We start from the raw sequence: 23413 nt of genomic DNA on the forward strand, positions 1-23413 counted from the left end.
GTACTGATCCCATCATCTACTGTTTGAAATATATGCCATTTTGAAATATTTTTGACATGATGTTCTTGGCTTTGCACAGGCACTATGCCAGGCATTCTTCTATCTATTGTAGATCACAACTATTCTGCCAAGATGGCAAAAACTGTGTATTTCAGGCTCATGAATGGAGAGACATATCTGCGATGATGAGCCACCAAAATTCACAATCACACAAAGTGGAACATGTGCCACCTGAGCGGTTCTTGCCTCTTTACAATTTGAGGAGCCCCATTTCCCTCAAGATGTCTTCTTGAAGGAATACCTCTGCAACAGTTCCTGTACAGTAATCTAGTGAGCGGAGGTGCTCACATAAACTGTAGCTCAGTCCACTACGCTTAGCCAACAACTGATATTGCAGAAATTCCTCTAACTCACATTGGACTACATGAGTCTTCCCCCAGTTCTTCCTCTGTACATGGTGCATCGCTAAGTTAAAACAATGTAAAGTCTATAAGACAATAAATCCAAACGATCATAAGTGATGTGACATCATGCTGGAATCTCAGTGGATATGTGTGATCCCTTCACCAATGTAAAAAGATGGCCTCTCACCTCAGCGCAGGGACCCTTTCGTTATAGAGGGTCAAATGCACTTTCCCTTACGGGTCAAATAAAGATGGTTCACAGCAGATCCAGATCAGTCAGGTAGCAGAAAAAGGATGAGCATTAAACAGCATAGGCAACTCCCCCAGCATATGATTCATGTGGATAGAAAAGGGTACAACATAGTGCTCTCCGCAATGTAAACTTTAATGAAATAAAATAACAGGTATTGAACTTACAAACAAGGCACTCATCCAGTGCCAGATGCTAAAGTGTGTGTAAAGGATGCGAGATGGCTGTGGGTGACGTCACAATGCTTCCTTCTTTCCGGAAAGAAGGAAGCGTTGTGACGTCACCCTCGGCCAACACAGAGCTCTAGGCTGTGATTGGACACAGCTGATCACCTGGTCTTGGGTGTGAATCATTGGTCGGGACTTGCTGATAGGCTCTGTCAACAATCACAGCGGGAGACGGGTGGGGGTGAACATGCACACGCCCTAATCCTGGAAGTAGGCAGTGATGTACCAGCACATCGCTTTGCATACAGCTCCCCCCGTCCTCAGTACAATGCGGCTGGGCATTTGTAAACCCTTTCATGACTTTAAAATACTTAATAAAGTGATATATTTAATCTATTTACGGCATTTTAGTTGGTTATTATTGAATAATTGATATTCAATTAGTGCTGTTAAAGTAACCCCTTTCCCGGACACTAGTACCGGGCACTTTCCCCCCCCTTTCTTTTCTGTGTATTATGGTTACAGCTTGCACTTGATTGATTACATTTTCCAGGTGTCTCTTGTTCCCCATCCCTTCCCTTACCCCTTGTATTATTTACCTTTCATGACTAAGCCTATTTCTGATTTTTGTTGCTTACAAGTTAAAATCCGTAATTTTTGCTAGAAAATTACTTAGAACTCCCAAACATATATATTTTTTTAGCATAGATCCTAGAGAATAAAATGGTGATCGTTACAATATTTTATGTCACACTGTATTTGCGCAGCAATCTTTCAAACGCAATTTTTTGGGAAAAAAAGACACTTTCATGAATTAAAAAATAAAACTAAACAGTAAAGTTAGCCCAAATTTTTGGAAACTGTGAAAGATGATGTTCCGCAGAGTAAATAGATACCTAACATGTCATGCTGTGAAATTGTGTACACTCGTGACATGGCAACAAACTAAGGTACTTAAAAATCTCCATAGGAAAAAAATTAACATTTACCAGGTCAGATTTAGAGAGGTCTAGTGCTAGAATTATTGCTCTCACTCTAACGATTGCGGCGATACCTCACATGTGTGATTTGAACATCGTTTACATATGCAGGCGAGACTTTCGTATGCGTTTTCTTTGCTGCGTGAGCTCACGGGGACTGGCGCGCTATAAAATTTTTAATTTTTTCTTATTTATTTCATTTCTTTTTTTACATTGTCACTTTAAAAATAAAAAAAAATATCACTTTTATTGCTGTCACAAGGGATGTAAACATCCCTTGTGACAGTAATAGGTGGTGACAGGTACTCCTTATGGTGGGATTGGGGATCTAAAAGACACCAAATCCCTCCTTTGCACTTCAAAGTATTCAGATCGCCAAAAACAGTGATTCTGAATACTGTCATTTTTTTTAAAAACAGTGCCATTGGCAGCCGAGTAAACCGGAAGGAACGTGACATTGCTTCCGTGTTTACAGAAAGAAGACTGGAGGGAAGCCATTTCCGGCTTCCTTCCCATCTTACTCTAGCCGGTGGAAGTGCTGGATCATGGATCGAGTCTCCCAGTGGGACGGGAGGCCTGGAGAGAGCGGTGGAAGGTGGCGGGGGAGGTCCCCTCTCGCACCATTGATATAACAGCAGAGCGGCTTTTAGCTCTGAAGAATGGTACCGGGATATCCCGGTATGACCCCTTAAAGCTGAGGCCGCATATGTGTGTACCGTCGGCGGGAAGGGGTTAAGTAGATAATAATTGCACCAGAACATATATGATTTTCAAGAAGATGGAGGTTTAATGCCAACATACCATTGAACCATAAAACATTTTTTGTGTGGAGATCCATGTGTGTCTCAATCTTGGCCCTGTTGGCATGAAAGTGGGCAAAAAAAGACAATGCGATTGTGCTTAGAGATGTGGATTGCATTCTTCTTCCAACATAAACACATAGCTCCCAACTGTCCCTGATTTCGAGGGACTGTCTCTGATTTGGAACAAAGTCCCTCTGTCCCTCATTCCTCCTCATTTGTCCCTCATTTTGGTTTGATCTATATAGCTGTATATAAAATGCACTTTTTATCTTTCAAAAATTGTTTCCCAGTGCTAAACCTTTCATCCAATTTCTAAATTGCTGCATTTGTACATTTTAAAAGCAAATAAAATGGAATAGTAGTGGTTAAAAAAATGCACTTGTGGATTTAATTAACCTTTTTTTTTTGGTTAATTCTCCTTTAAGGGGGTGTGATAAAGGGGTTCGTCCTATGCCTACATACATTTGTTAGTAGGTGTCCCTCAATCCCATCTCAAAATGTTGGGAGGTATGATAAACATGAACTTCCATCATCACCAAAAATATTAATTGGTAAATAATAAACAATTGCTTTTACAAGGAGAGTACTTTAACAGAAAGCTAAACCTACCAAAAATATCTTTCTGCAAATCTCAGGTTTAATTAATAGTAACAACAAAATGGCTCAGTATGTGCTGCAGACTGCAGTCACTAGAGCTCCACTCTATACAGAAATCATGTACAGGAATCATGTGTCCTCCACTTCCTGTAGTGGAGCTCCAGCTGCAGAGATTCACAATAAAGTTCAATAGAAAAAAAAAAAAAAAGTGGAGTGGAGGCCACGTGCATCCTGTTATTAGCTTGGAGAAGGGAGGGGTGGAAGAGCAGGGGAGTTCCTTGCCATCCTACCATAGCTCCCAACTGTCCCTGATTTTGAGGGATTGTCCCTGATTTGTCCCTCTTTCCCCCTCATTTGTCCCTCATTTTGGTCTGATCTATATAGTTGCATATAATATGCACTTTTTATCTTTCAAAAAGTGTTTCCCAGTGCTAAACCTTTCCTCCAATTTCTAAATTGCTACATTTGTAAATTTTAAAAGACAATATAAAGGAATAGTAGTGGTAAAAAAAAAGCCCTTGTGGATTTATTTAACCTTTTTTTGGTTAATTCTCCTTTGAGGGGGTGTGTCCTATGCCTACATACATTTGCTAGTAGGTGTCCCTCATTCCCATCTCAAAATGTTGGGAGGTATGGGTTACCATGCTGGTGTGTGTTTATTAGGCAAGAGTTTAAACTCCTCCTCCTCCTCCTCCTCCTCCCTGTAAATATAGAGGGGGTGGGTTGTCCTAGGGGGGTCTGTACTGATGGGGAGTTGGTTGTCCTAGGGGGGGTCTGTACATTTGGAGAGGGGTGGGTTGTCCTGGGGGGAGCTGTTCTGAGGGGGGGTGGGTTGTCCCAGGGAGGTCTGTACATTTGGGGGGTGGGTTGTCCTAGGGGCATCTGTACACATGGAGGGGAGTGGGTTGTCCTGGGGGGGGGGGGGGGAGTCTGTACTGATGGGGGGGTGAGTTGTCCTAGGGGGTCTGTACATATGGTGGGGTGGTTTTTCCTGGGGGGTCTGTACTGATGAGGGGTGGTTTGACCTGGTGGGTCGGTACAGATGGAGGGGGGGTGTTGTCCTGCGGGGGTCGGTACAGATGGAGGGGGTGGGCTGTCCTGGGGGTTCTGTACTGATGGGGGTGTGGTTTGTACTGGGGAGTCTGTACTGTTCGAGGAGGGGGGGTGGTTTGTCCTGGGGGGGGGTCTGTACTGATGTGAGGGCGGGGTGGTTTGTCCAGGGAGGGTCTGTACTGAGGGGGGGTGGTTTATTTTGAGGGGGATCTGTACTGATGGAGGGGGGTCTATACTGATTGGGGGTCTAGACTGTGGGAGGGGGTCTGCACTGCGGGAGGGGGATCTATAGTGCAGGATGGGTCTCTGTATTGAGGGAGGACTATAGTGGATGGGAGGGTGACACCATGTTTTTCCACGCCGGGTGACACCAACTCTAGTGATGCCACTGATAACTGGGGACACCTGGTGTAAGGAGGGACTCTGCTGGGGACACCTGATGTAAGGAGGTGTACATATTTCTATTGCGGTGTAGGATCTGGGCCTGCTGTACCTCCATCCCTCTTTCCTTCCCTCCCCATTTCTTTCTTCTTCTATCCCTTATTCATCTCAGACTTGAATCACACCCTCTTTGAGCCACACCCTTTCAAGCCACACCCACCATTAAGTTTAAACCACACCCACTTTTCACTGCGACGCGCCACAGTGTTCTCTTCCCCGCTACAGCACACCTAAAATTAATGCCCTGCCCCCTAATTATAATAAGACTCCGCCTACCGACAAAAAAGCGTCTATACATTTTTTGACAATGTTGGCAACTATGAGACCGGTGAAGAACCAGCTTGGGTGATGATGACACTGGATCCCTAGACAGGTGAGTGTCTGTATACTAAAAGTCAGCAGCTACAAAGACTTTTAAAAGGATAAGTTCACTTTTTTTTCTTTTCTAAATTCCAGCCCCCCTGTGTATCAATATAGCATTAATGTACTTCTTTTGCAAAAATAAAACAGCTTTCCATTTATTCTACACACGTTTACCTCACTGTTTTTATGGATGTTTCAAAGCCCTGCTCGATTACTTCTGCCTTGCTTCCTGAACAGACTTTGTCATGACACAGGAAGGAGTTGACCAACTGATCTCATTACCACACACCCTGCATCATCTACCCTCAGCTGGTCAATTCCTCCCTGTGTCCTAAAGTCTGTCCAGGAAGTAAGGCAGAAATAGTCGAGCACTGTTTTAAAACAGCCATAAAAGAGCAAAAGATGCACAATAATGCTATATTGGTACATAGGAGAGCTGGAATTTAGAAAAAAAGAAGGTGAACTTAGCCTTTAATGCTGACTTTTACTTTTTGCAGAATTGATTGAATGTGGTTGAATTTTCCTCTGAATAATAATGAAAAATCTGATGCACATTCTGAGTGGAATAGAATTAAAAACCACTATGTAATTGCTTTCGATGCTGGTATTATGTGTTTTCCTGTGTTTCAGGCTGGGTTCACATTGCTGCTGGATGCGGTTCACAGCAGGGGTCCGGTGCGTCCCTATTCTCCGTTTTAGGAATGAATCAGGGCCGAATGTTTGCATGAATTCAGCCCTGAAATGGGGCCAAATACACACAGGACTCCGCAGCCACAACAGAGATATGTGAATCGGCTCCATAGAGAGCCGGCCACAATCTCTTCATGCGAATTGGATGCGGTGAAACCCGCATTCAATTCGCACTAGTGTGAATGCAGCCCGAGTGTTTGTTCTTTCATTGCAAAGAAATGGGAAGCATGTTTAAAAATTAAAGCCAAACACTTATGCACATTTTTACGTTTGCCACAAGCAGTTTTGTATGCAAAGTGGGGGGTTTTTCCTGGTATTTAAGAAATTAAGAAGACGCATTTAGAGCAATTTGACTTTGTAATTCTGTGATAGTTCTAGGTAATCTGGGACTTTACAATCAGTTCATGCTGAGAAAAAAAGCCCATGGTCATTTAACAATAGAGGAGAATCAGTTGGAGGTCTGGCTTGGATACAGCAGAATTCCTGAAAAAGAAGAGTCATTGAGATTATCTCCATAGATGCCTCCAAATTCATCCCCATAAACCTGCAGCCAAACCTCATCTCCAACATCCAGGTGCAATAAGATGGTGCCAGAAGCCTGGTCTACGTTGTTGGACTGAAACTGGTCAAAGGTGAACATGATGGGCTTGCTATTCTTGTAAAGCCCAACCTTGACATCCTTAATATAAACAGTCAGATGATAGGTGAACAAGTAAAGGCCCTTAACATGGCAGCTGAACTTGCCTGTGCTGTCATCATAATGGCGTTGCTCATTGTAAAAGACTTTGGTGAAGCGGATAGGAACATTTGGGGTGGGAACTCTGCCAGTTAGTCCCATACTAAAAGCTGAACGTTGTAAGAATGGGCTCTCCCCCATCTCCCCTCGGGCTCCTGGAAATCCCCGCGGGCCCTCTGCTCCTGGGGGTCCGTGCTCTCCAGCTTCTCCTTTTTGCCCAGGAACACCTAAAAATATTGATATTCATATTACTATTGTAAATATAACTTTGTAAATGACAGATAGAATACCTTACATTTTACTTCTGTTCTTTTTAAAAGGGAAACTATATTGGTACTGGGTCAACTTTATTTTAATTTTTTTTGTTTAGTATTATAGTTTTTTTAACCTTTTATGTGCTTTTATGATTTCTGTGCATCCTTTATTTTACAAGTGAACATTTAATGCATGACAAAAAATTCCCAAAACAGTATGGGTTAGCTAAAGAGATAGCACTGCAAATGAAGCTCGCTTTGCAGCTTTTTTTTTTTTTTCCCGGAGCAAAATATGCCACTTAATAGTTTGCTGAGTGAAATAAACAAGGCACTTTTTTAAAGTGGATGTAAGCCCATTTTGTAGACTAGTAAATAAAGGTAAGTCTATAATAAGGCTTACCTGTATGTATTATGAATATCTCCTAAACTTTCCCAGTTTAGGAGATATTCACACTTAATGCAACTGGTGATGTCACTGGCACACGTGCTCTGAAGGGACGGTATACCCGGGCCATCCCTTCAGAGCTCCATGCCGCGGTCAGTGACTCCTGTGCGCATGCGTGAGAGTGATGTCATCGTGGCACAGCCAATCAGACGGCCAGAGGATACGAACCCGGAAGGAAGACCAGGTGAAGATGGAAGCGTCTGTTCACAGCGCAGCAATGCAGGGCTTCGTTCTAAGAAGGTATTTCATAATGTGCTATTATGTGATGCATAATAGCATATTATGCCTTTACTTTGCAGGGTTTTAAAAAAATAAATAATTGGCGCAGTTTACTTCCTTTTTTAAGTAAAGCTGAAATAGCGGTATATGTGAAAAGGAGACTAGTTGGCCATATTGCTGCATAAAAGATTGCAGTTAGGAAAAACACATAATAAAGCTAATTATCCCTATATTTTTTCCTGAAAATGAATTAAATGTTTGAAAAAAAATTGCAGTTTCATATTTCAATATTCAATCGTGCTGTTCTATAATAAATAAACGTGTTACAAAAATTAAAGATAAAATATTACAAAACCTAAAATGTGGATAATTGTGTCACTCCGCGAAGATCCCAAAAATTTTTGTTCACAAATAAAACATTGAGTCCATGCTTAACCAGTGCATTTGAACACATGTAGTAATCAAATTAGAATATAGTCCACAACGGTGCAGTTCACAGTAACTGTGATGCTCATCCCACGAGCCGTCACCATCCTTTTATAGGTGCTTCTCAATCCACCTCCCATTGTAGTGCTTTGGTATGCAAACAGTGTATCACCACAAAGTGCGCCCCCTTCAGATGAACTCTCACCTTCAGCAATGCAACCTTGCAACTAAGCTTGGTCAAAATGGGCCTTTTAGCTTCTCCCGGGCTAGAATGGCTGCAGGTTCCTTAACCTTTCGCTGGTACGTCCCGGGCTAGAAAAAAGATTTCCTGTGTACCCCCGATAATATTTCCTTGCCACACACCAATCGATGGTATGCAGATAGCATATGCAAAGAAATCTCAATAGTGCTCATATTTTATATATATATCACACCAACACACAAACACTCACCGGACACTTTATTAAGAACGCCTGTTTACTTGCTTTGTAACACAAATTGCTAATTAGCCAGTCACATGGCAGCAATTCAATGCATTTAGGCATCTAGATGTGGTGAAGACAACTTGCTGAATTTCAAACCAAGCATCAGAATGGGGAAGAAAAGGGCTTTAAATGACTTTGAATGCGGCATGGTTGTTGGTGCCAGACGGGCTGGTCTGAGTATTTCGAAAATTGACGATCTACTGGGATTTTCACGCACAACCATCTCTAGGGTTTACAGAGAATGGTCCGAAAAAGAGAAAATATCCAGTGAGTGTCAGTTCTCTGGATGAAAATGCCTTGTTGATGTCACAGGTCAGGGGAGAATGGGCAGACTGGTTCGAGATGATAGAAAGGCAACAGTAACTCAAAAAAACACTCGTTACAACCAAGGTATGCACAATACTATCTCTGAATGCACAACACATTGAACTTTGAAGCAGATGGGCTACAGCAGAAGAAGACCACACCGGGTGCCACTGTCAGCTAAGAACAGAAAACTGAGGCTACAATTCGCACAGGCTCACCAAACTTGGACAATAGAAGATTGGAAAAATGTGGCCTGGTCCGATGAGTCTTGATTTCAGCTGTGACATACAGATGTTAGGATGAGAGTTTGGTGTAAACAACATGAAAGAATGGATCCATCTTGCCTTGTGTAAACAGTTCAGGCTGGTGGTATAATGTTGTGGGGGATATTTTCTTGGCACACTTTGGGCCCCTTAGTACCAACTGAGCATCAATTAAACGCCATGTCCTAATTAAGTAGTGTTGCTGACCATGTCCATCCCTTTATGACTACAGTGTACCCATCTTCTGATGACTACTTCCAGCAGGATAATGCACCATGTCACAAAGCTCAAATCATCTCACCACTGGTTTCAAGAACAGGGCGTTGGGGTTGATTTACTAAAGTCAAATAGACTGTGCACTTTGCAAGCGCAGTTGCTCCAGAGCTTTGTAAATGAGGTGAAGCTTCACTTTGCAAAGAATACCCAATCACATGCTAGAAAAAAAAAAGCAAAAAAAAAAAAAAAAGGCTTGCACATGATTGGATGATGGAAGTCAGCAGAGCTTCCTCTCATTTACTAAACTCTGGAGCAACTGCAATTGCAATGTGCACAGTTTATCTGCCTTTAGTAAATCAACCCCAATGAGTTCACTGTACACCAATGGCCTCCACAATCACCAAATATCAATCCAATAGAGCACCTTTGGGATGTGGCAGAAGGGGAGATTCGCAATATGGATGTGAAACCAACAAATCTGCAGCCAACTGCGTGATGCTATCATGTCAATATGGACCAAAATCTCTGAGGAATGTTTCCAAAACCTTGCTGAATCTATGCCACGAAGAATTAAGGCAGTTCTGAAGGTAAAAGTGGGTCCAACCCGGTACTAGCAAGGTGTACCTAATAAAGTGGCCAGTGATATCTATCTATCTATCTATCTATCTTTTATAATAGATTTTTGTCCTGTCCATAATAAATATTTAAAATATGGATCAAACCGCTTTACATTCCTTGTAAAGCAGCACACATATATTTTCCAAATAGTTAGGTTTAGCTTGCCATTACAATGGGGCACATGAATGGGGTAGCCAAGACAGAGGCTACAACAAGGCACATTTTGGAGAAAGGGGGTTTAGGCTCCTCTGGTCATTATGATCAAATATACATAGGATAGGCACTTTGGCTAGAATAATTTGTATGTAGACAAAGCTTTTAGTAAGCTTTAGTGCCTTGAAGCCATTCTGCATCACTCAATGATGCTTTGCTTTATTTGGGGGTCTGCTACTTCTGGGGAATGTATACATTATCAGGATAACCATACTATTTTCCAAAAAGTAAACTACAGTGGTTGTGAGTAATTGCAGCTTATTATTATTAATTATTATTATTATTATGAGTTGTGATTCCTCTGTGATATGCATTCACATAGAATATGTTTTACTAAGTTTTCAGTTTGTCTGACAATTGGTTAGGCTGTTACGCTAAGCTACAGTATCTATTACATATATCTGTGTGCATGCACAGCCACACATACGGTGCCTTGAAAAAGTATTCATACCCCTTGAAATTTTCCACATTTTGTCATGTTGGAACCAAAAACAAATATATTTTATTGGGATTTTATGTGATTGACCAACACAAAGTGTCACACATTTGTGAAGTGGAAGGAAAATGATAAATGGTTTTCATTTTTTTTTTACAAATAAATATGTGAAAAGTGTGGTGTGCATTTGTATTCAGCCTCCTTGAGTCAGTACTTTGTAGAACCACCTTTCACTGCAATTACAGCTGCAAGTCTTTTTGGGGGATGTCTCTACCAGCTTTGCACATCTAGAGAGTGACATTTTTGCCCATTCCTCTTTTCAAAATAGCCCAAGCTCTGTCAGATTAGATGGAAAGCGTCTATGAACAGCAATTTTCAAGTCTTGCCACCGATTCTCAATTGGAATTAGGTCTGGACTTTGACTGGGCCATTCTAACACATGAATATGCTTTAATCTAAACCATTCCATTGTAGCTCTGGCTGTATGTTTAGGGTCGTTGTCCTGCTGGAAGGTGAATCTTTACCCCAGTCTCAAGTCTTTTGCAGACTCTTAACAGGTTTTCTTCTAAGATTGCCCTATATTTCACTCTATCCATCTTCCCCATCAACTCTGATCAGCTTCTCTGTCCCTGCTGATGAAAGCATACCGACAACATGATGCTGCCACCACCATGTTTCAAGGTGGGGATGGTGTGTTCAGGGTGATGTGCAGTATTAGTATTCCGCCACACATAGCGTTTTGCTTTTAGGCCAAAAAGTTCAATTTTGGTCTCATCTGACCGGAGCACCTTCTTTCACGTTTGTGTCACGTTATGGCTTCTTGCAAACTGAATTTCTTATGACTTTCTTTCAACAATGGCTTTCATCTTGCCACTCTTCCATAAAGACCAGATTTGTGGAGTGCACGACTAATAGTTGTCCTGTGGACAAATTCTCCCACCTGAGCTGTAGATCTCTGCAGCTCTTCCAGAGTTACCATGGACCTCTTGGCTGATTCTCTGATTAGTGCTCTCCTTGCCCGGCCTATCAGTTTAGGTGGACGGCCATGTCTTGGTAGGTTTGCAGTTGTGTCATACTCTTTCCATTTCTGGATGCTGAATTTAACAATGCTCTGTGAAATGTTCAAAGCTTGGGATATATTTTTATAACCTAACCCTGCTTTAAACTTCTCCACAACTTTATCCCTGACCTGTCTGGTGTGTTCCTTGGCCTTCATGATGCGGTTTGTTCACTAATGTTCTCTAACAAACCTCTGAGGGCATCACAGAACAGCTGTATTTGTACTGAGATTACATTTCACACATGTGGACTCTATTTATTAATTAGGTGACTTCTGAAGGCAATTGGTTCCAATAGATTTTAGTTAGAGGTATCAGAGTAAAGGGGGATGAATACAAGTGCACCCCACACTTTTCAGATATTTATTTGTAAAAAAAAAAATTGAAAACCATTTATCATTTTCCTTCCACTTCACAATTATGTGCCACTTTGTGTTGGTTTATCACATTAAATCCCAATAAAATACATTTAAGTTTTTGGTTGTAACATTACAAAATGTGGGAAATTTCAAGGGGTATGAATACTTTTTCAAGGCACTGTACACACCATACACAATTCGATGCACATAATTTTTTTTAAACACCCCATTCCTGTACTAAAACCAGCACTAACCTGGCTGTCCTCTTTCACCTTTTTCTCCATCCTTCCCTTCTTTACCATCCCTTCCTGGCAGTCCATTGTGTCCTGGATAACCAGGTGCTCCACCCATCCAGTTGGCACAGGGATTCCGCTGAGGTTCTGTTGGGTCATCTTCAGCTGAAGAATACCGTGGTGCCAACAGAAGCAAAGCACACACAGAATGTAGAAGCAGCATTGTCCTGTATCACAATGGAGGATTAAGAATAGTGTTAAAGATCACATAAACATATTATGTCGATTGTAGGTGAAGTCAGGTGAGCAGATATCTTACCTGGAGAGGACATGAGGATTATACAAACCCAATAGGTGACTTATCCCTATACCATCTACCAAAAAAAACATGAATCAATTTTGGATGCACTGACCCTATAACAGTCTTTGCAGATTGCATGAGGCTTCTATGGCTGCTGCCAGGACTTTGACATTAGGGCCAGGAAAGCATGGTGGGGCAAAACAATTACCCCAAAGAAGGCAGCCAGGCAGAAGATTATGTGAGAAATGTATCTTGTGTGGTTTTATTTCAGTAGGCATGGGGTGGTGACTGGCTTTCTTTAAAGGAAACCCATATCAAAGGAAATTAGCTTATTGCAATTGCTGGCAAGTGCCCTCACAGTTCATTCAGAACTACAATTAAACTGGGTAGTAGGTGCAAAGGCAAACACACACAAACATAGATCAAAAAAAGGTTTTTTGTTTAAAAGTTTTTTGAGAGAATCTCATGGAGAAAGTCCATACACTTGTGTTAGCTACTGATCCAGAGCGCGGCCCACTCCATTCAGAACTACAGGCCATCTGCCATGGTGGATGATGGTACTTGTAGTGCATTCATTCAAAGGAAACTGTGAATGAACGATGTGGCCATGTGGGCGGGATCCTGCACGGTTGCGCTGTTTTTAAATTGTGACAGCGGGTGCGAGAAGAAGAACCCCTGCCCGCTGTCACACAGAGAGGGGATCTGGGGTAAAAGCAGGAGCTGGAACCTCACAGATTGCAAGGATAACTTGCCACAAATTTGTGGCAGTGTTGAATTGTAAGTCTGCTAACTTGCTGCACATTTTCACTGGTAAGTTGTATACTTGCAGAACACATGAAGCACAAGCTCTAGTTTCCACTTTTCCAATCTGTAGCAAATTTGTGTGGCAAGGCTCTAGCAAGAGCAAAGTTGCAGTGGTGAATCTACAGCAAGAGCTCTGCAAGTATACAGCATGAAAGTTCAGCCACAGTGACCCCTGTGGTGGGATGGCCATTGCACAACATAACTGAACCAGAACTTGCAGCAGACTTGCAGAATGTTTGAAAATAAAGTTGATTTGGAATCATGCAATGCAGACTTACTGCAATTGTGCAATGAACTTGTAAAGCCTGGCAGGTCTAGCAATAGCTTAGCAAGTCATTTTTAAACTCGCAGCTCAATTGCTTGCTATCTGGGGTATTACGTGTTCCACCTTAAATACAGGTGGAGCATGTAACATATTCCAAAACTCATCCTTTAATGACTAGTTTCCCAACACCATCAGGACTTTTGCACATATGCAGTCTTTATGTATTATATGTGCAGCTTCTTAACCACTTCCATACAGGGCATTTTCACCCCCTTCCTGCCCAAGCCAATTTTCAGCTTTCAGCGCTGTCGCACTTTGAATAACAATTGCGCGGTCATACAACACTGTACCCAAATGAAATTTTTATCATTTTTTCCCCACTAATAGAGCTTTCTTTTGGTGGTATTTGATCACCCCTGTGGTTTTTATTTCTTGTGCTATAAACAAAACAAAAGTGGCAAGTTTGAAAAAAAAAAAAAAAAAACACAATATTTTTTACTTTTTGCTATAATAAATATCCAATTTTTTTTTTTTTTTTTTTATTTTTTTCCTCAGTTTAGGCCGATACGTATTCTTCTACATATTTTTGGTAAACAATATCGCAATAAGCGTATATTGATTAGTTTGCACAAAAGTTATAGCGTCTACAAAGGGGATAGATTTATAGCATTTTTATTATTATTATTTTTTTACTAGTAATGGTGGCGATCTGCGATTTTTACTGGTACTGCGATATTGCGGCAGACATATCGGACAATTTTGGCACATTTTTGGGACCATTCACATTTATACAGCGATCCGTGCTATAAAAATGCATTGATTACTGTATAAATGTGACTTGCAATGAAGGGGTTAATCAGAAGGGGGCGCTGTAGGGTTAATCATGTTGCTAGGGAGTGATTCTAACTGTGGGGGGAGGGGACTCACAAGGGGAGGAGACCGATCGGTGTTCCTCTGTACAAGGAACACACCATCGGTCTCCTCCCATCTGACAGGACATGGATCTCTGTGTTTACACACAGAGATCCACGGTCCTGCTCGGTTACCGGGCAATCGCGGGTGCCCGGCGGACATCGCAGCCGCCTGGCACGTGCACCGGGACTCGAACGATGCGGCGGGCGCATGAGCGTGCCGCCGGCGGCGCACGCGCGCCCCCTGGGCTGCCTGGAAGGCTGCACCGTCATATGACGGCGGCCCAGAACAACAGCTGCACCGTCCCGCCGTCACATGACGGCGGCCCAGAACAACAGCTGCACCGTCCCGCCGTCATATGACGGCGGGCGGGCAGCAAGTGGTTAAAGTATATTTAAACCCCCAAATCTTGGGGTTAAGCGATACATTAGGAATGATTAGCCTCCCTGGCGGTAGTCCCGAGTGTGGCTCGGGATGAATTTTCCATGCCAAAAGCGGTAACCCCGAGCCACACTCGGGATCGCATCGCAGGATCCAGGCAAAGTTACTTACCTTGTCCCCAGGATCCTGCGATGTCTCCCCGCTGTGTGTGCGCGCGAGTCGTGTCCTCTGCTCGATCTATCATAGTGCTGGGCTCTGTTCCCTGTGAGCTTCGCAACGCACAGGGTAGGAGCACAGCACCAAATTCAGAAAGTTAAAAATACATAAAACACACAATACACTGTAATTTTACAGATTACATTACTGTATCAAATTATTTCACCTCCCTTTTGTCCCTAATGCTTTGTCCAGTGCCCTGCATGTAGTTTTATACTATATATACTGTTCTTTCTGCCTGGAAACTGGAGAATGTCCATGGCAACCAAAAAGTGTCCCTCTACATCAAAAGTGGTTTTAGACCAACTAGAAAACAGCAATAGTAAATTAGAATCACTTGCAGAATTGAGCGATAGTGATTTGCGGGGAAATTCATCATCAGACACTGAAAGTAATGACAGCCACAATTCTGCAACTGAGCAAATTTCAGTGTTTTTGATTTGATTACATTATTGAATAAATGTTATTATATTATTATTTGTTATAACTATTTATTGTTATTCATTATATTATAATTTATGATTTCGTGTTTTAAACATAATCATACCCGGGATGTTTACTAGAATCTTATTTGGACAGATTTAAGTTTGTTATTCCTAAGAATTACAGGCCTACAATATAAAACGCCAAATTTCTATGTGAAACATTGTACCGCTTTCAGCATCAAAAATCTGACATAATCATACCGCCAGGGAGGTTAAAATCCCTGCCAAGTTTTTGTTTGTTTGCGCTCTGTGTCTTACAAGGGAGAATTCCTTCACCTGTTTCAAGGTACAACAGATTGTGAAAGAGTGGAGAGAGATCTGAAAATGACATATTTCTCCTCATTTTTATTCCCGGTGATAACAGTCACTTGTGTCAGTGGGGCTTTAGGCCCGGTTCACACTGATGCGTTGTGAATTTAGCACAATTTTGACCCAATTGCGTTGCAAATCTTCTTTGCGAATTCATTATGTGTTTGTTGCAAATATACTGCGATTCTACTGGAATGAGTTGTCATTTTGGGAGGTGACTGCGATTTCTGTGGAGGAGGAGCTGTAGGTGACGAATTCGCACATATGTGAACCATCAATGCGATTCAAGAACGATATACATTGATGTCTATGGAGACTAAATTCGCAACGCAGTAAACTCGCACAAGACCCTTTTTTTTATCGCATCGCATTCGTAGAGGAATCGCAACGCATGTATGTGAACGACCGTCATTGAAAACAATGACTTTAGGAATGACATGCGAATTTAAAGTGTTTTTGACGCATCGCATTCGTTATGTATTCGCATCAGTGTGAACCGGGCCTTCATCACATTCAAATCATTTTGCTGAGCATGATGTTTAGCTTAATTTTTGTTTAGTAAATGATCTTATTGTTAATTATATTTTAATAGAATGCTACGGTTTTGCATTTTATTGTAGGTGTCAAGCTGACATTACACTGAATATGCTGGTTTTGAAATGTAAATTCATTATTGATATGGGGAACCATGCTGGTTGATACACAATTATGCTCTTTTATATATTTTATCTGACCTAGACAAACACTTTTAGTGCATCCGGCTCCTCATCCCGAAAAGCCAAAATATATAGAGAGAAATGGGGTAGGATTCTAACGCTACCACCAGATAATAATGGAAATTTTTATTAGACGTAAATGTAAATCGCAGCCCAAAATCGCAAAAAGTAGTACAGAAACTACTTTTTGAAATCGGTGCAGCGCCGCAAATGCGGCGTCGCACACGATTAGGACGGTGCCATTCACGGCAATTGCCGACAATTTGACATGCGATTTGACATGTCAAATCGCATGTCAAAATGCTCCAGTGTGAACCAGGGCTAAATCTTTGTTAGTGAGAACTTCTCTTTTGAGAAGAGTGGCCTTTTATTGTGGCCTGCCTAAGGCACACCTGTGCAATAATCATACTGTCTAATCAGCATCTTGATATGCCACACCTGTGAGGTGGATGGGTTATCTTGGCAAAGGAGAAGTGCTCACTAACACAGATTTAGACAGATTTGTGAACAATATTTGAGAGAAATAGGCCTTTTGTGTACATAGAAAAAGTTGTAGATCTGTGTTCAGCTTATGATAAATGGGGCAAACACAAAAGTGTTGCGTTTATAATTTTGCTCAGTGTAGATTATACGGGTAAAATCCTAGTTATGGGGCCTTGTTAAAATGTAGATTATTAAAGCACCAGGTTGCATATTGCAAAGGTGCATAGAGGGTAGATCTAATGTGTCATTTATAGTTGTCCATAGGGACTACTTACTTGATGAAAGGTATTTTGAGGGAGGTTTTGATGGAGCGTGCAATTGGCATGCTGACTGCAGGAATGTCCACCAGAGCTGTTGCCCTTGAATTGAATGTTCGTTTCTCTACCATAAGCCATCTCCAAAGGCGTTTCAGAGAATATGGCAGTACATCCAACCGGCCTCACAACCGCAGACAACGTGTGTAACCACACCAGCCCAGGACCTCCACATCCAGCATCTTCACCTCCAAGATCGTCTGAGACCAGCCACCCAGACAGCTGCTGCAACAATCAGTTTAAATGAACACAGGAGGGCGCCTGCAGATAAAGCAATTTATGTCCAACTTGGATAAATTGCTTGTTGCTGTGATCAAAAACAGAAAAAGGAAAAAGAAGGGTAGTGTACTACATAATGGTGTCATCTTTTTAAGGCAGTAATAAGAATATAATATATCTAAGGGCGTTACTAAAGATTACTATTAAATGGACTTGACTATAATAGCATAAATCTGTTCCCTACTTGATTAAGTAGTTAAATATTCTCTATCGTTTTTTTAATTTGTTTTATAGTTATTTTAGTATTTACAGTATTTTATAGACAAATACCAAAAGGTACAAAAGGACTAATGTCTAGGCATCTCATGCATTACAGGCATTACAGCAGCCAGAGATTGAGGGCGACCTGTAAATGGTACTTCTGTGTTTGCAAGGTGAGACTATGTGCGATTTATACTTTCTTCTTGTGGGATAGTTTATATGTCTGGGCTTACTGACCAATCTAGCTGCCTTTCCCCTATATGCTTTTTGAGATTACTAGACTGTGATGCAACATACTCTTGTTTAATTATCTAGCTATCTGCTCATTTTTTACTACTACTCTTATCTAATTAAATTCCCTTTTTTCTCTAGAGATTATTAAATTTTATTTTTTATTTTATTTTATTTTATTTTTTTTTTTTATGTGAGACATTAGTCCTTTGTACCTTTTGGTATTTGTCTATAAAATAAATACTAAAATAACTATTTATTATTATTATTATTATTATACAGGATTTATATAGCGCCAACAGTTTACGCAGCGATTTACAGCATGAGGGCAGACAGTATACTTACAATACAAATCAATACAGGAGGGATCAGAGGGCCCTGCTCGTTAGAGCTTACAATCTAGAAGGGATGATCTAGTGCAGTGATGGCGAACCTTGGCACCCCAGAGGTTTTGGAACTACATTTCCCATTTGCTCATGCACTCTGCAGTGTAGTGGAGCATCATGGGAAATGTAGTTCCAAAACATCTGGGGTGCCAAGGTTCGCCATCCCTGATCTAGTGGAAACAAAAAAAGGTAATCACCGTGGGGGGTAAGCTGATGGAGAAAATGAAAAAACAGTTGTTTTTAGTAAGGTAGGCTTCTCTGAAGAGAAGGGTTTTATAAAACAAATTGAAAAATGATAGAGAATATTTATTTACTTAATCAAGTAAAGGAACAGATTTATGCTATTATGGTCAAGTCCATTTAATAGTAATATTTAGTAAAGCCCTTAGATATATTATATTATTATTACTGCCTTAAAGAGATGACACCAATATGTAGTACACTACCCTTCTTTTTCCCGTTTCTGTTTTTGATCTCAGCAACAAGCATTTATCCAAGTTGGACATAAAAACCTTTCATCAAGTAAGTAATCCCATTGGATAACTACAAATGACACATTAGATCTACCCTCTATGCACCTTTGCTATATGCAACCTGGAGCTTTAATAATCTACTTTTTAACAAGGCCCTATGACTAGGACTTTACCCGTATAATCTATTTCCTTTGTTTGTTAGCCTGGTCTTGGTGGTAAGCTCTGGAATGGGTGGACAGTGGCAAATGAGTTATATGTGCTTTTCCTTAGTTATTTAATGTATATATATATATATATATATATATATATATATGTTTTTTGATACTTTTCTTGTATTCGTCTGCATTGTCCTTCGTGTCTTCTGGTTGGTTCGTTAATTCCCTGATGAAGCCTAACAGGCGAAACATGTTGGGATATCATACGAACACATAACTTCTATACAACTGAAAATCCATCTATATGACCACGTAATAGAGATGTTTAATGAAATACAATGATCTGTTTTGATTGGCTTTTAATCATGTTTATAAAAAAATCTTATTTTTAAGTAATTTTGGTTTCCATTATTATCTGTTGGCACCGTTATAATTCCACCGCATTTCTCTCTATATTTTGACAATTATGCTCTGTTTTTTGTGATTTATGTATTGGATACTAACTGTGTAGGTGGTGGTCTACATGGTGAAAGTGTCCCCCCTATAAATGCATCGGTTGCTAAATTAGTCTTACAAGACGTGTACTGCTCCTTTATATCAATACTTAAAGTGAAAACATGTTTACCTGTTGCTACCTTTTTTTATGGGCATGTTTCCAAGATAAAACATTGTTTGTAGCATGCTTCAACCCCGGAAAAAAATATTTTTGCAGCTGTCGGCATTAAAGAATTTTGAATGTCATATGGACCTACATAGCCTCTACTCACTGCAGTCACTCTGATAAAATTACCTTGACACTTTTTTTTAATGCCCCCCCTCCCCTCCAGGAGGTTTATGCCATAATGTGCTAGTATACCCTGCATATTAGCACAATATAGCAGACTTACCTGTCAAACGAAGCCGCTGTCCTAGGTGCTTCTATCTTCTGCTGATCTTCCTTCCAGGTTCGCTCTATCCAGCCGCGTTAATGAGCGGCTGCAATAACGTCACTCCCACACATGAGCACAAGAATCATTTCATCATGGCACAGACTGGTGCCGTAAATGTATTCTGAGCTGTGCATGCGTGGCTCAGTGTACATTACTGCTTATAAGGCTGGGAAGCTATTCTTTGAGAAAAATCCTACCTGCCAGCGTTTTTTAGACTTTTGACTTTAATTCCTCTTTAGCAATTGTACCAGCATATTTTATTTTATTTATTTGTTACTGGTGTTAATATAGTGACACCAATTTAGACAGCACTTTACTTATTGTACATTCACATCAGTCCCTGCCCTCAAGGAGCCTACAATCAATAGACCCTATCTGATATGTATATATACACATACTAGGGACAATTTATACAGGAGCCAATTAACCTACCAGCATGTCTTTGGAGTGTGGGAAGAAACTAAAGTACACAGAGCAAACTCATGCAATCACAAGGTGAACATGCAAACTGCATATAGGTCGTGTCCTGTGTATTAAACATCAACCCCTATATTAAATACTCATAAATACACAGAACACGTTTGTACTTTAAAATAATATCTCACAGTTCTTATAAAACATGTAACACATTACAGATCGCGAGATATGTGGAAATGATAAGTCTTACCCGATGAATATTCGTGCCCAGTGTTCTGTCTCCTGTGCAATGGACTTCTAACCGCGTTCCATTCTATACGGAGCATGTGTTACTGTCAGTTAAAATTAATTCTCTGCATTACTGTGGAGGGAGATTATTTAAAGGTCAGTATTTAGATCAGGAATTCCTTGTGGCTAGTGGGAGCAGTTTAAGGAACACAAGTAATCTCATGCTCTTTGAAAAAACTGGAAAAATATAAAACATCAGTCACTTTTGATAAATTGCTTTATTCTTGCATTTCACACTGTAACAAGTGTGCCTTAAAGACTAACTATATACAGTACATACACGTGTGTGTGTATTCCTATGAATACAATTAAAACATTTAAATAACACATACACATGCACTCTCATCAATTACTACTAACTGATAGTAACTGACTTCACCTATTTCACAGACAAATACATTTTCTATTGAACGCTAAAATGTGTTCTACATCATGTATTGAGCCACACTGCTAAAGGGTAGGGCTTTACCTAAATAGTTTTTTTTGGGCAACTTTGAAAATATGTATTTAAAATTGTATTTATATGGGTGTACAGCATATACATATGTAAAACTATATTAAAAATACATTTCCAGTTTCTTTGTAGGGCATGTGCACACAGGCATTTTAACTTGATTTTGACACATTTCTAATCTAACCTTTCTTTGTTCTGAACATTGTAAGGTACTTGAAACACAATAAACTTCTCCCTTTTTTGAAATTTATTGGGATTAGCTAGTGTGCCTATTCATTGGGGCTGATTGACTAAAGCAAATCAATAAAAGCAGTAATAAATCATTACATTGTGCTTAGAGGTGTCGCATGCACAAGTACAAAGTGATCGTGATCCCAGAAATGTGTATACCATGGAATCATAGTTCCCCATGCCTATGGAACATCTCGATCAGGGGTGGCCCATCCATGCCTCCGGCCCCCATGTAGGACGCCGGATGCATGAATTCCAATGGGGGTTTGTTTTTTATGAAGCACGTGATTAGAGCCAGAGGCTCTAATAGGCTTCAAAAAAAGGGTGGGCTCTGGGTGCAGAGCACTGCGAACCAAGCCTACCCAGTTGTGTGACAATAGCGAATGAATATTTGCTATTTTCACAATGATTCTCCTCCCGGGCCAGTCAGGAAGTGGGCCTGAGACCCGTTTCCGATTTGGCCTAAAGGAGAAGCGTTCTGATTGGTCGTCAAGGAGGAGGGAGGAGACGGAAGCTGCCGTGATGCATGATACCCACTGGAGGAGAGCAGGGAAGCCGCCCTTGATGCCCGCCATAGATGGGGTAAGTGCTCCAGAACCAGCCAGATAGGGGGAGTGGATGTGGGTGCAACGTTTTCTCCCCCCCAAAAGAAAATTACCACCAGCCGCCACTGATCTTGATTATTCTGCTTCTGTGCATTCTCTTCCTTTAAGTTTCTACTTCTTTCTTAAAGTGTTTAAAAAGCTTCTTTACCAAACATGTTATACTTACCTGCTCTGTGCAATGGTTTTGCACAGAGCAGCCCTGATCCTTCTCTTCCTGGGTCCCCCGCTGGCGCCTCCTTTTCATCCAGTGCCACTATAGAAAGCCACTTCTTATAGGGGAACACGTGTGGGCTCGCTCCCGAGCCCCGCTGCTTGCGTCCATAGACACAGACAGCAGGGCATAGCCCTGCCCCCCGCTCCTACGTCACAGATTGATTGATGTTATATCTAAATATAATGGCTATGTGCAATCTTCCTTGATTCTTGGTGTGCTTTGTGTAATCCTTCCAGATCTGTGCAGTAATCCAGTGTAAAACGTTCCCTCTGTTCATGGGCTTCCTGTAATAAAGTCCAGTCACTGCAGCTCTCTCTCCTTGTGTAGTATGACTGGTCTTGTACCCAAAGCAAAACATCAGTGGATCTTCTGAAAATTGTAGTTTTTCACAAAAATTAGAAAGCCAATTGAAACAGGCTAGGACCTGTACAGATACAGAAGACAGTTACTAACCATATGTAATTGTCCTTGAAATATATCTAAAGCCATTTTTTTTTCATTTTAGATATATTGGAGAGTGTGCAGTAACATGAACGGGGTGAACCTACCCACACAACAGGAACCACTGATCAACTTTATTCAACCCAATTAAAATTGCCAAAATAGTGCCACATAGTCAGTGGCGGCCCATGCATTGTGGGCGGACGGGCGCCCCACCCCCCCATCCATGCGCTCGGCCCCTTTCAGGATGCATGGATTCCTATGGCGGGGGTGGGACGGGGTGGTACTTTTTGAAGCACCTGATTAGAGCCAGAGGCTCTAATAGGCATCAAAATAGGGTGGGCTCGGGGCGCCCTGATCCCACCCAAATGTGTAACGATAGCAAATAAATTTTTGCTATTTTCACACTAACCTTCCTCCCCGCCAATCAGGAGGTAGAGCGTCAGACCTGTTTTCTGATTGGCCAAAGTGCCAGGCCACCTTATTGGATGCCTGGCTCTTAGAAAGAGGAGCGGAAGAGACACACGCTGGACTGGAGGAAGGATACCTCCACCGCCGCTCTGGTGCACTTGGAGAGGAGGTGCTGCCTGGTGGTAAGTGCCTGGCCACAGGGGGTCTGTCAGAGCCATGTGGCTGCATATGATGGGCACAGTGACTGTATTTGGTGGGCACAGTGGGTGCACATGATGGGCACAGTGACTGTATTTGGTGGGCACAGTGGCTGCACATGATGGGCACAGTGGCTGTATTTGCACTATTTCTGCTGTTTTAATTTTGTTGAATAAAATTTATCTTTTTAGCCCAGTAGTTCCTGGTAGGTGTAACCCCCATTCATGTTACTGTGTAGTTAGTACCACTGTTGGGCTTAGTTTGACATAGGACCATATAGTTTTTGTTTGGTTTTATAT

General features: G+C 41.3%; 1 protein-coding gene across 2 annotated transcripts; it reads right to left on the bottom strand.

Annotated features, from left to right (window-relative positions):
* Positions 1-4276: 4276 nt before the first annotated feature.
* ADIPOQ (adiponectin, C1Q and collagen domain containing) lies at positions 4277-20639 on the bottom strand. Of its 2 annotated transcripts, XM_073625841.1 has the most exons (4): positions 20523-20635; positions 12335-12389; positions 12037-12242; positions 4277-6711 (listed from the first exon to the last, which is right to left on the bottom strand). In XM_073625841.1, exons 1-4 carry the CDS (start codon positions 20596-20598, stop codon positions 6197-6199), a joined length of 852 nt encoding a protein of 283 aa, XP_073481942.1. In that variant the 5' UTR covers positions 20599-20635; the 3' UTR covers positions 4277-6196. The 2 variants fall into 2 exon arrangements, with proteins under 2 accessions (XP_073481942.1, XP_073481943.1); XM_073625842.1 differs by lacking the exon at positions 12335-12389 and having other exon boundaries at positions 4289-6711; positions 20523-20639.
* Positions 20640-23413: the final 2774 nt, after the last annotated feature.

Source organism: Aquarana catesbeiana, linkage group LG04 (genome assembly GCF_042186555.1).
Source record: "Aquarana catesbeiana isolate 2022-GZ linkage group LG04, ASM4218655v1, whole genome shotgun sequence".
NCBI lineage: Eukaryota > Metazoa > Chordata > Amphibia > Anura > Ranidae > Aquarana > Aquarana catesbeiana.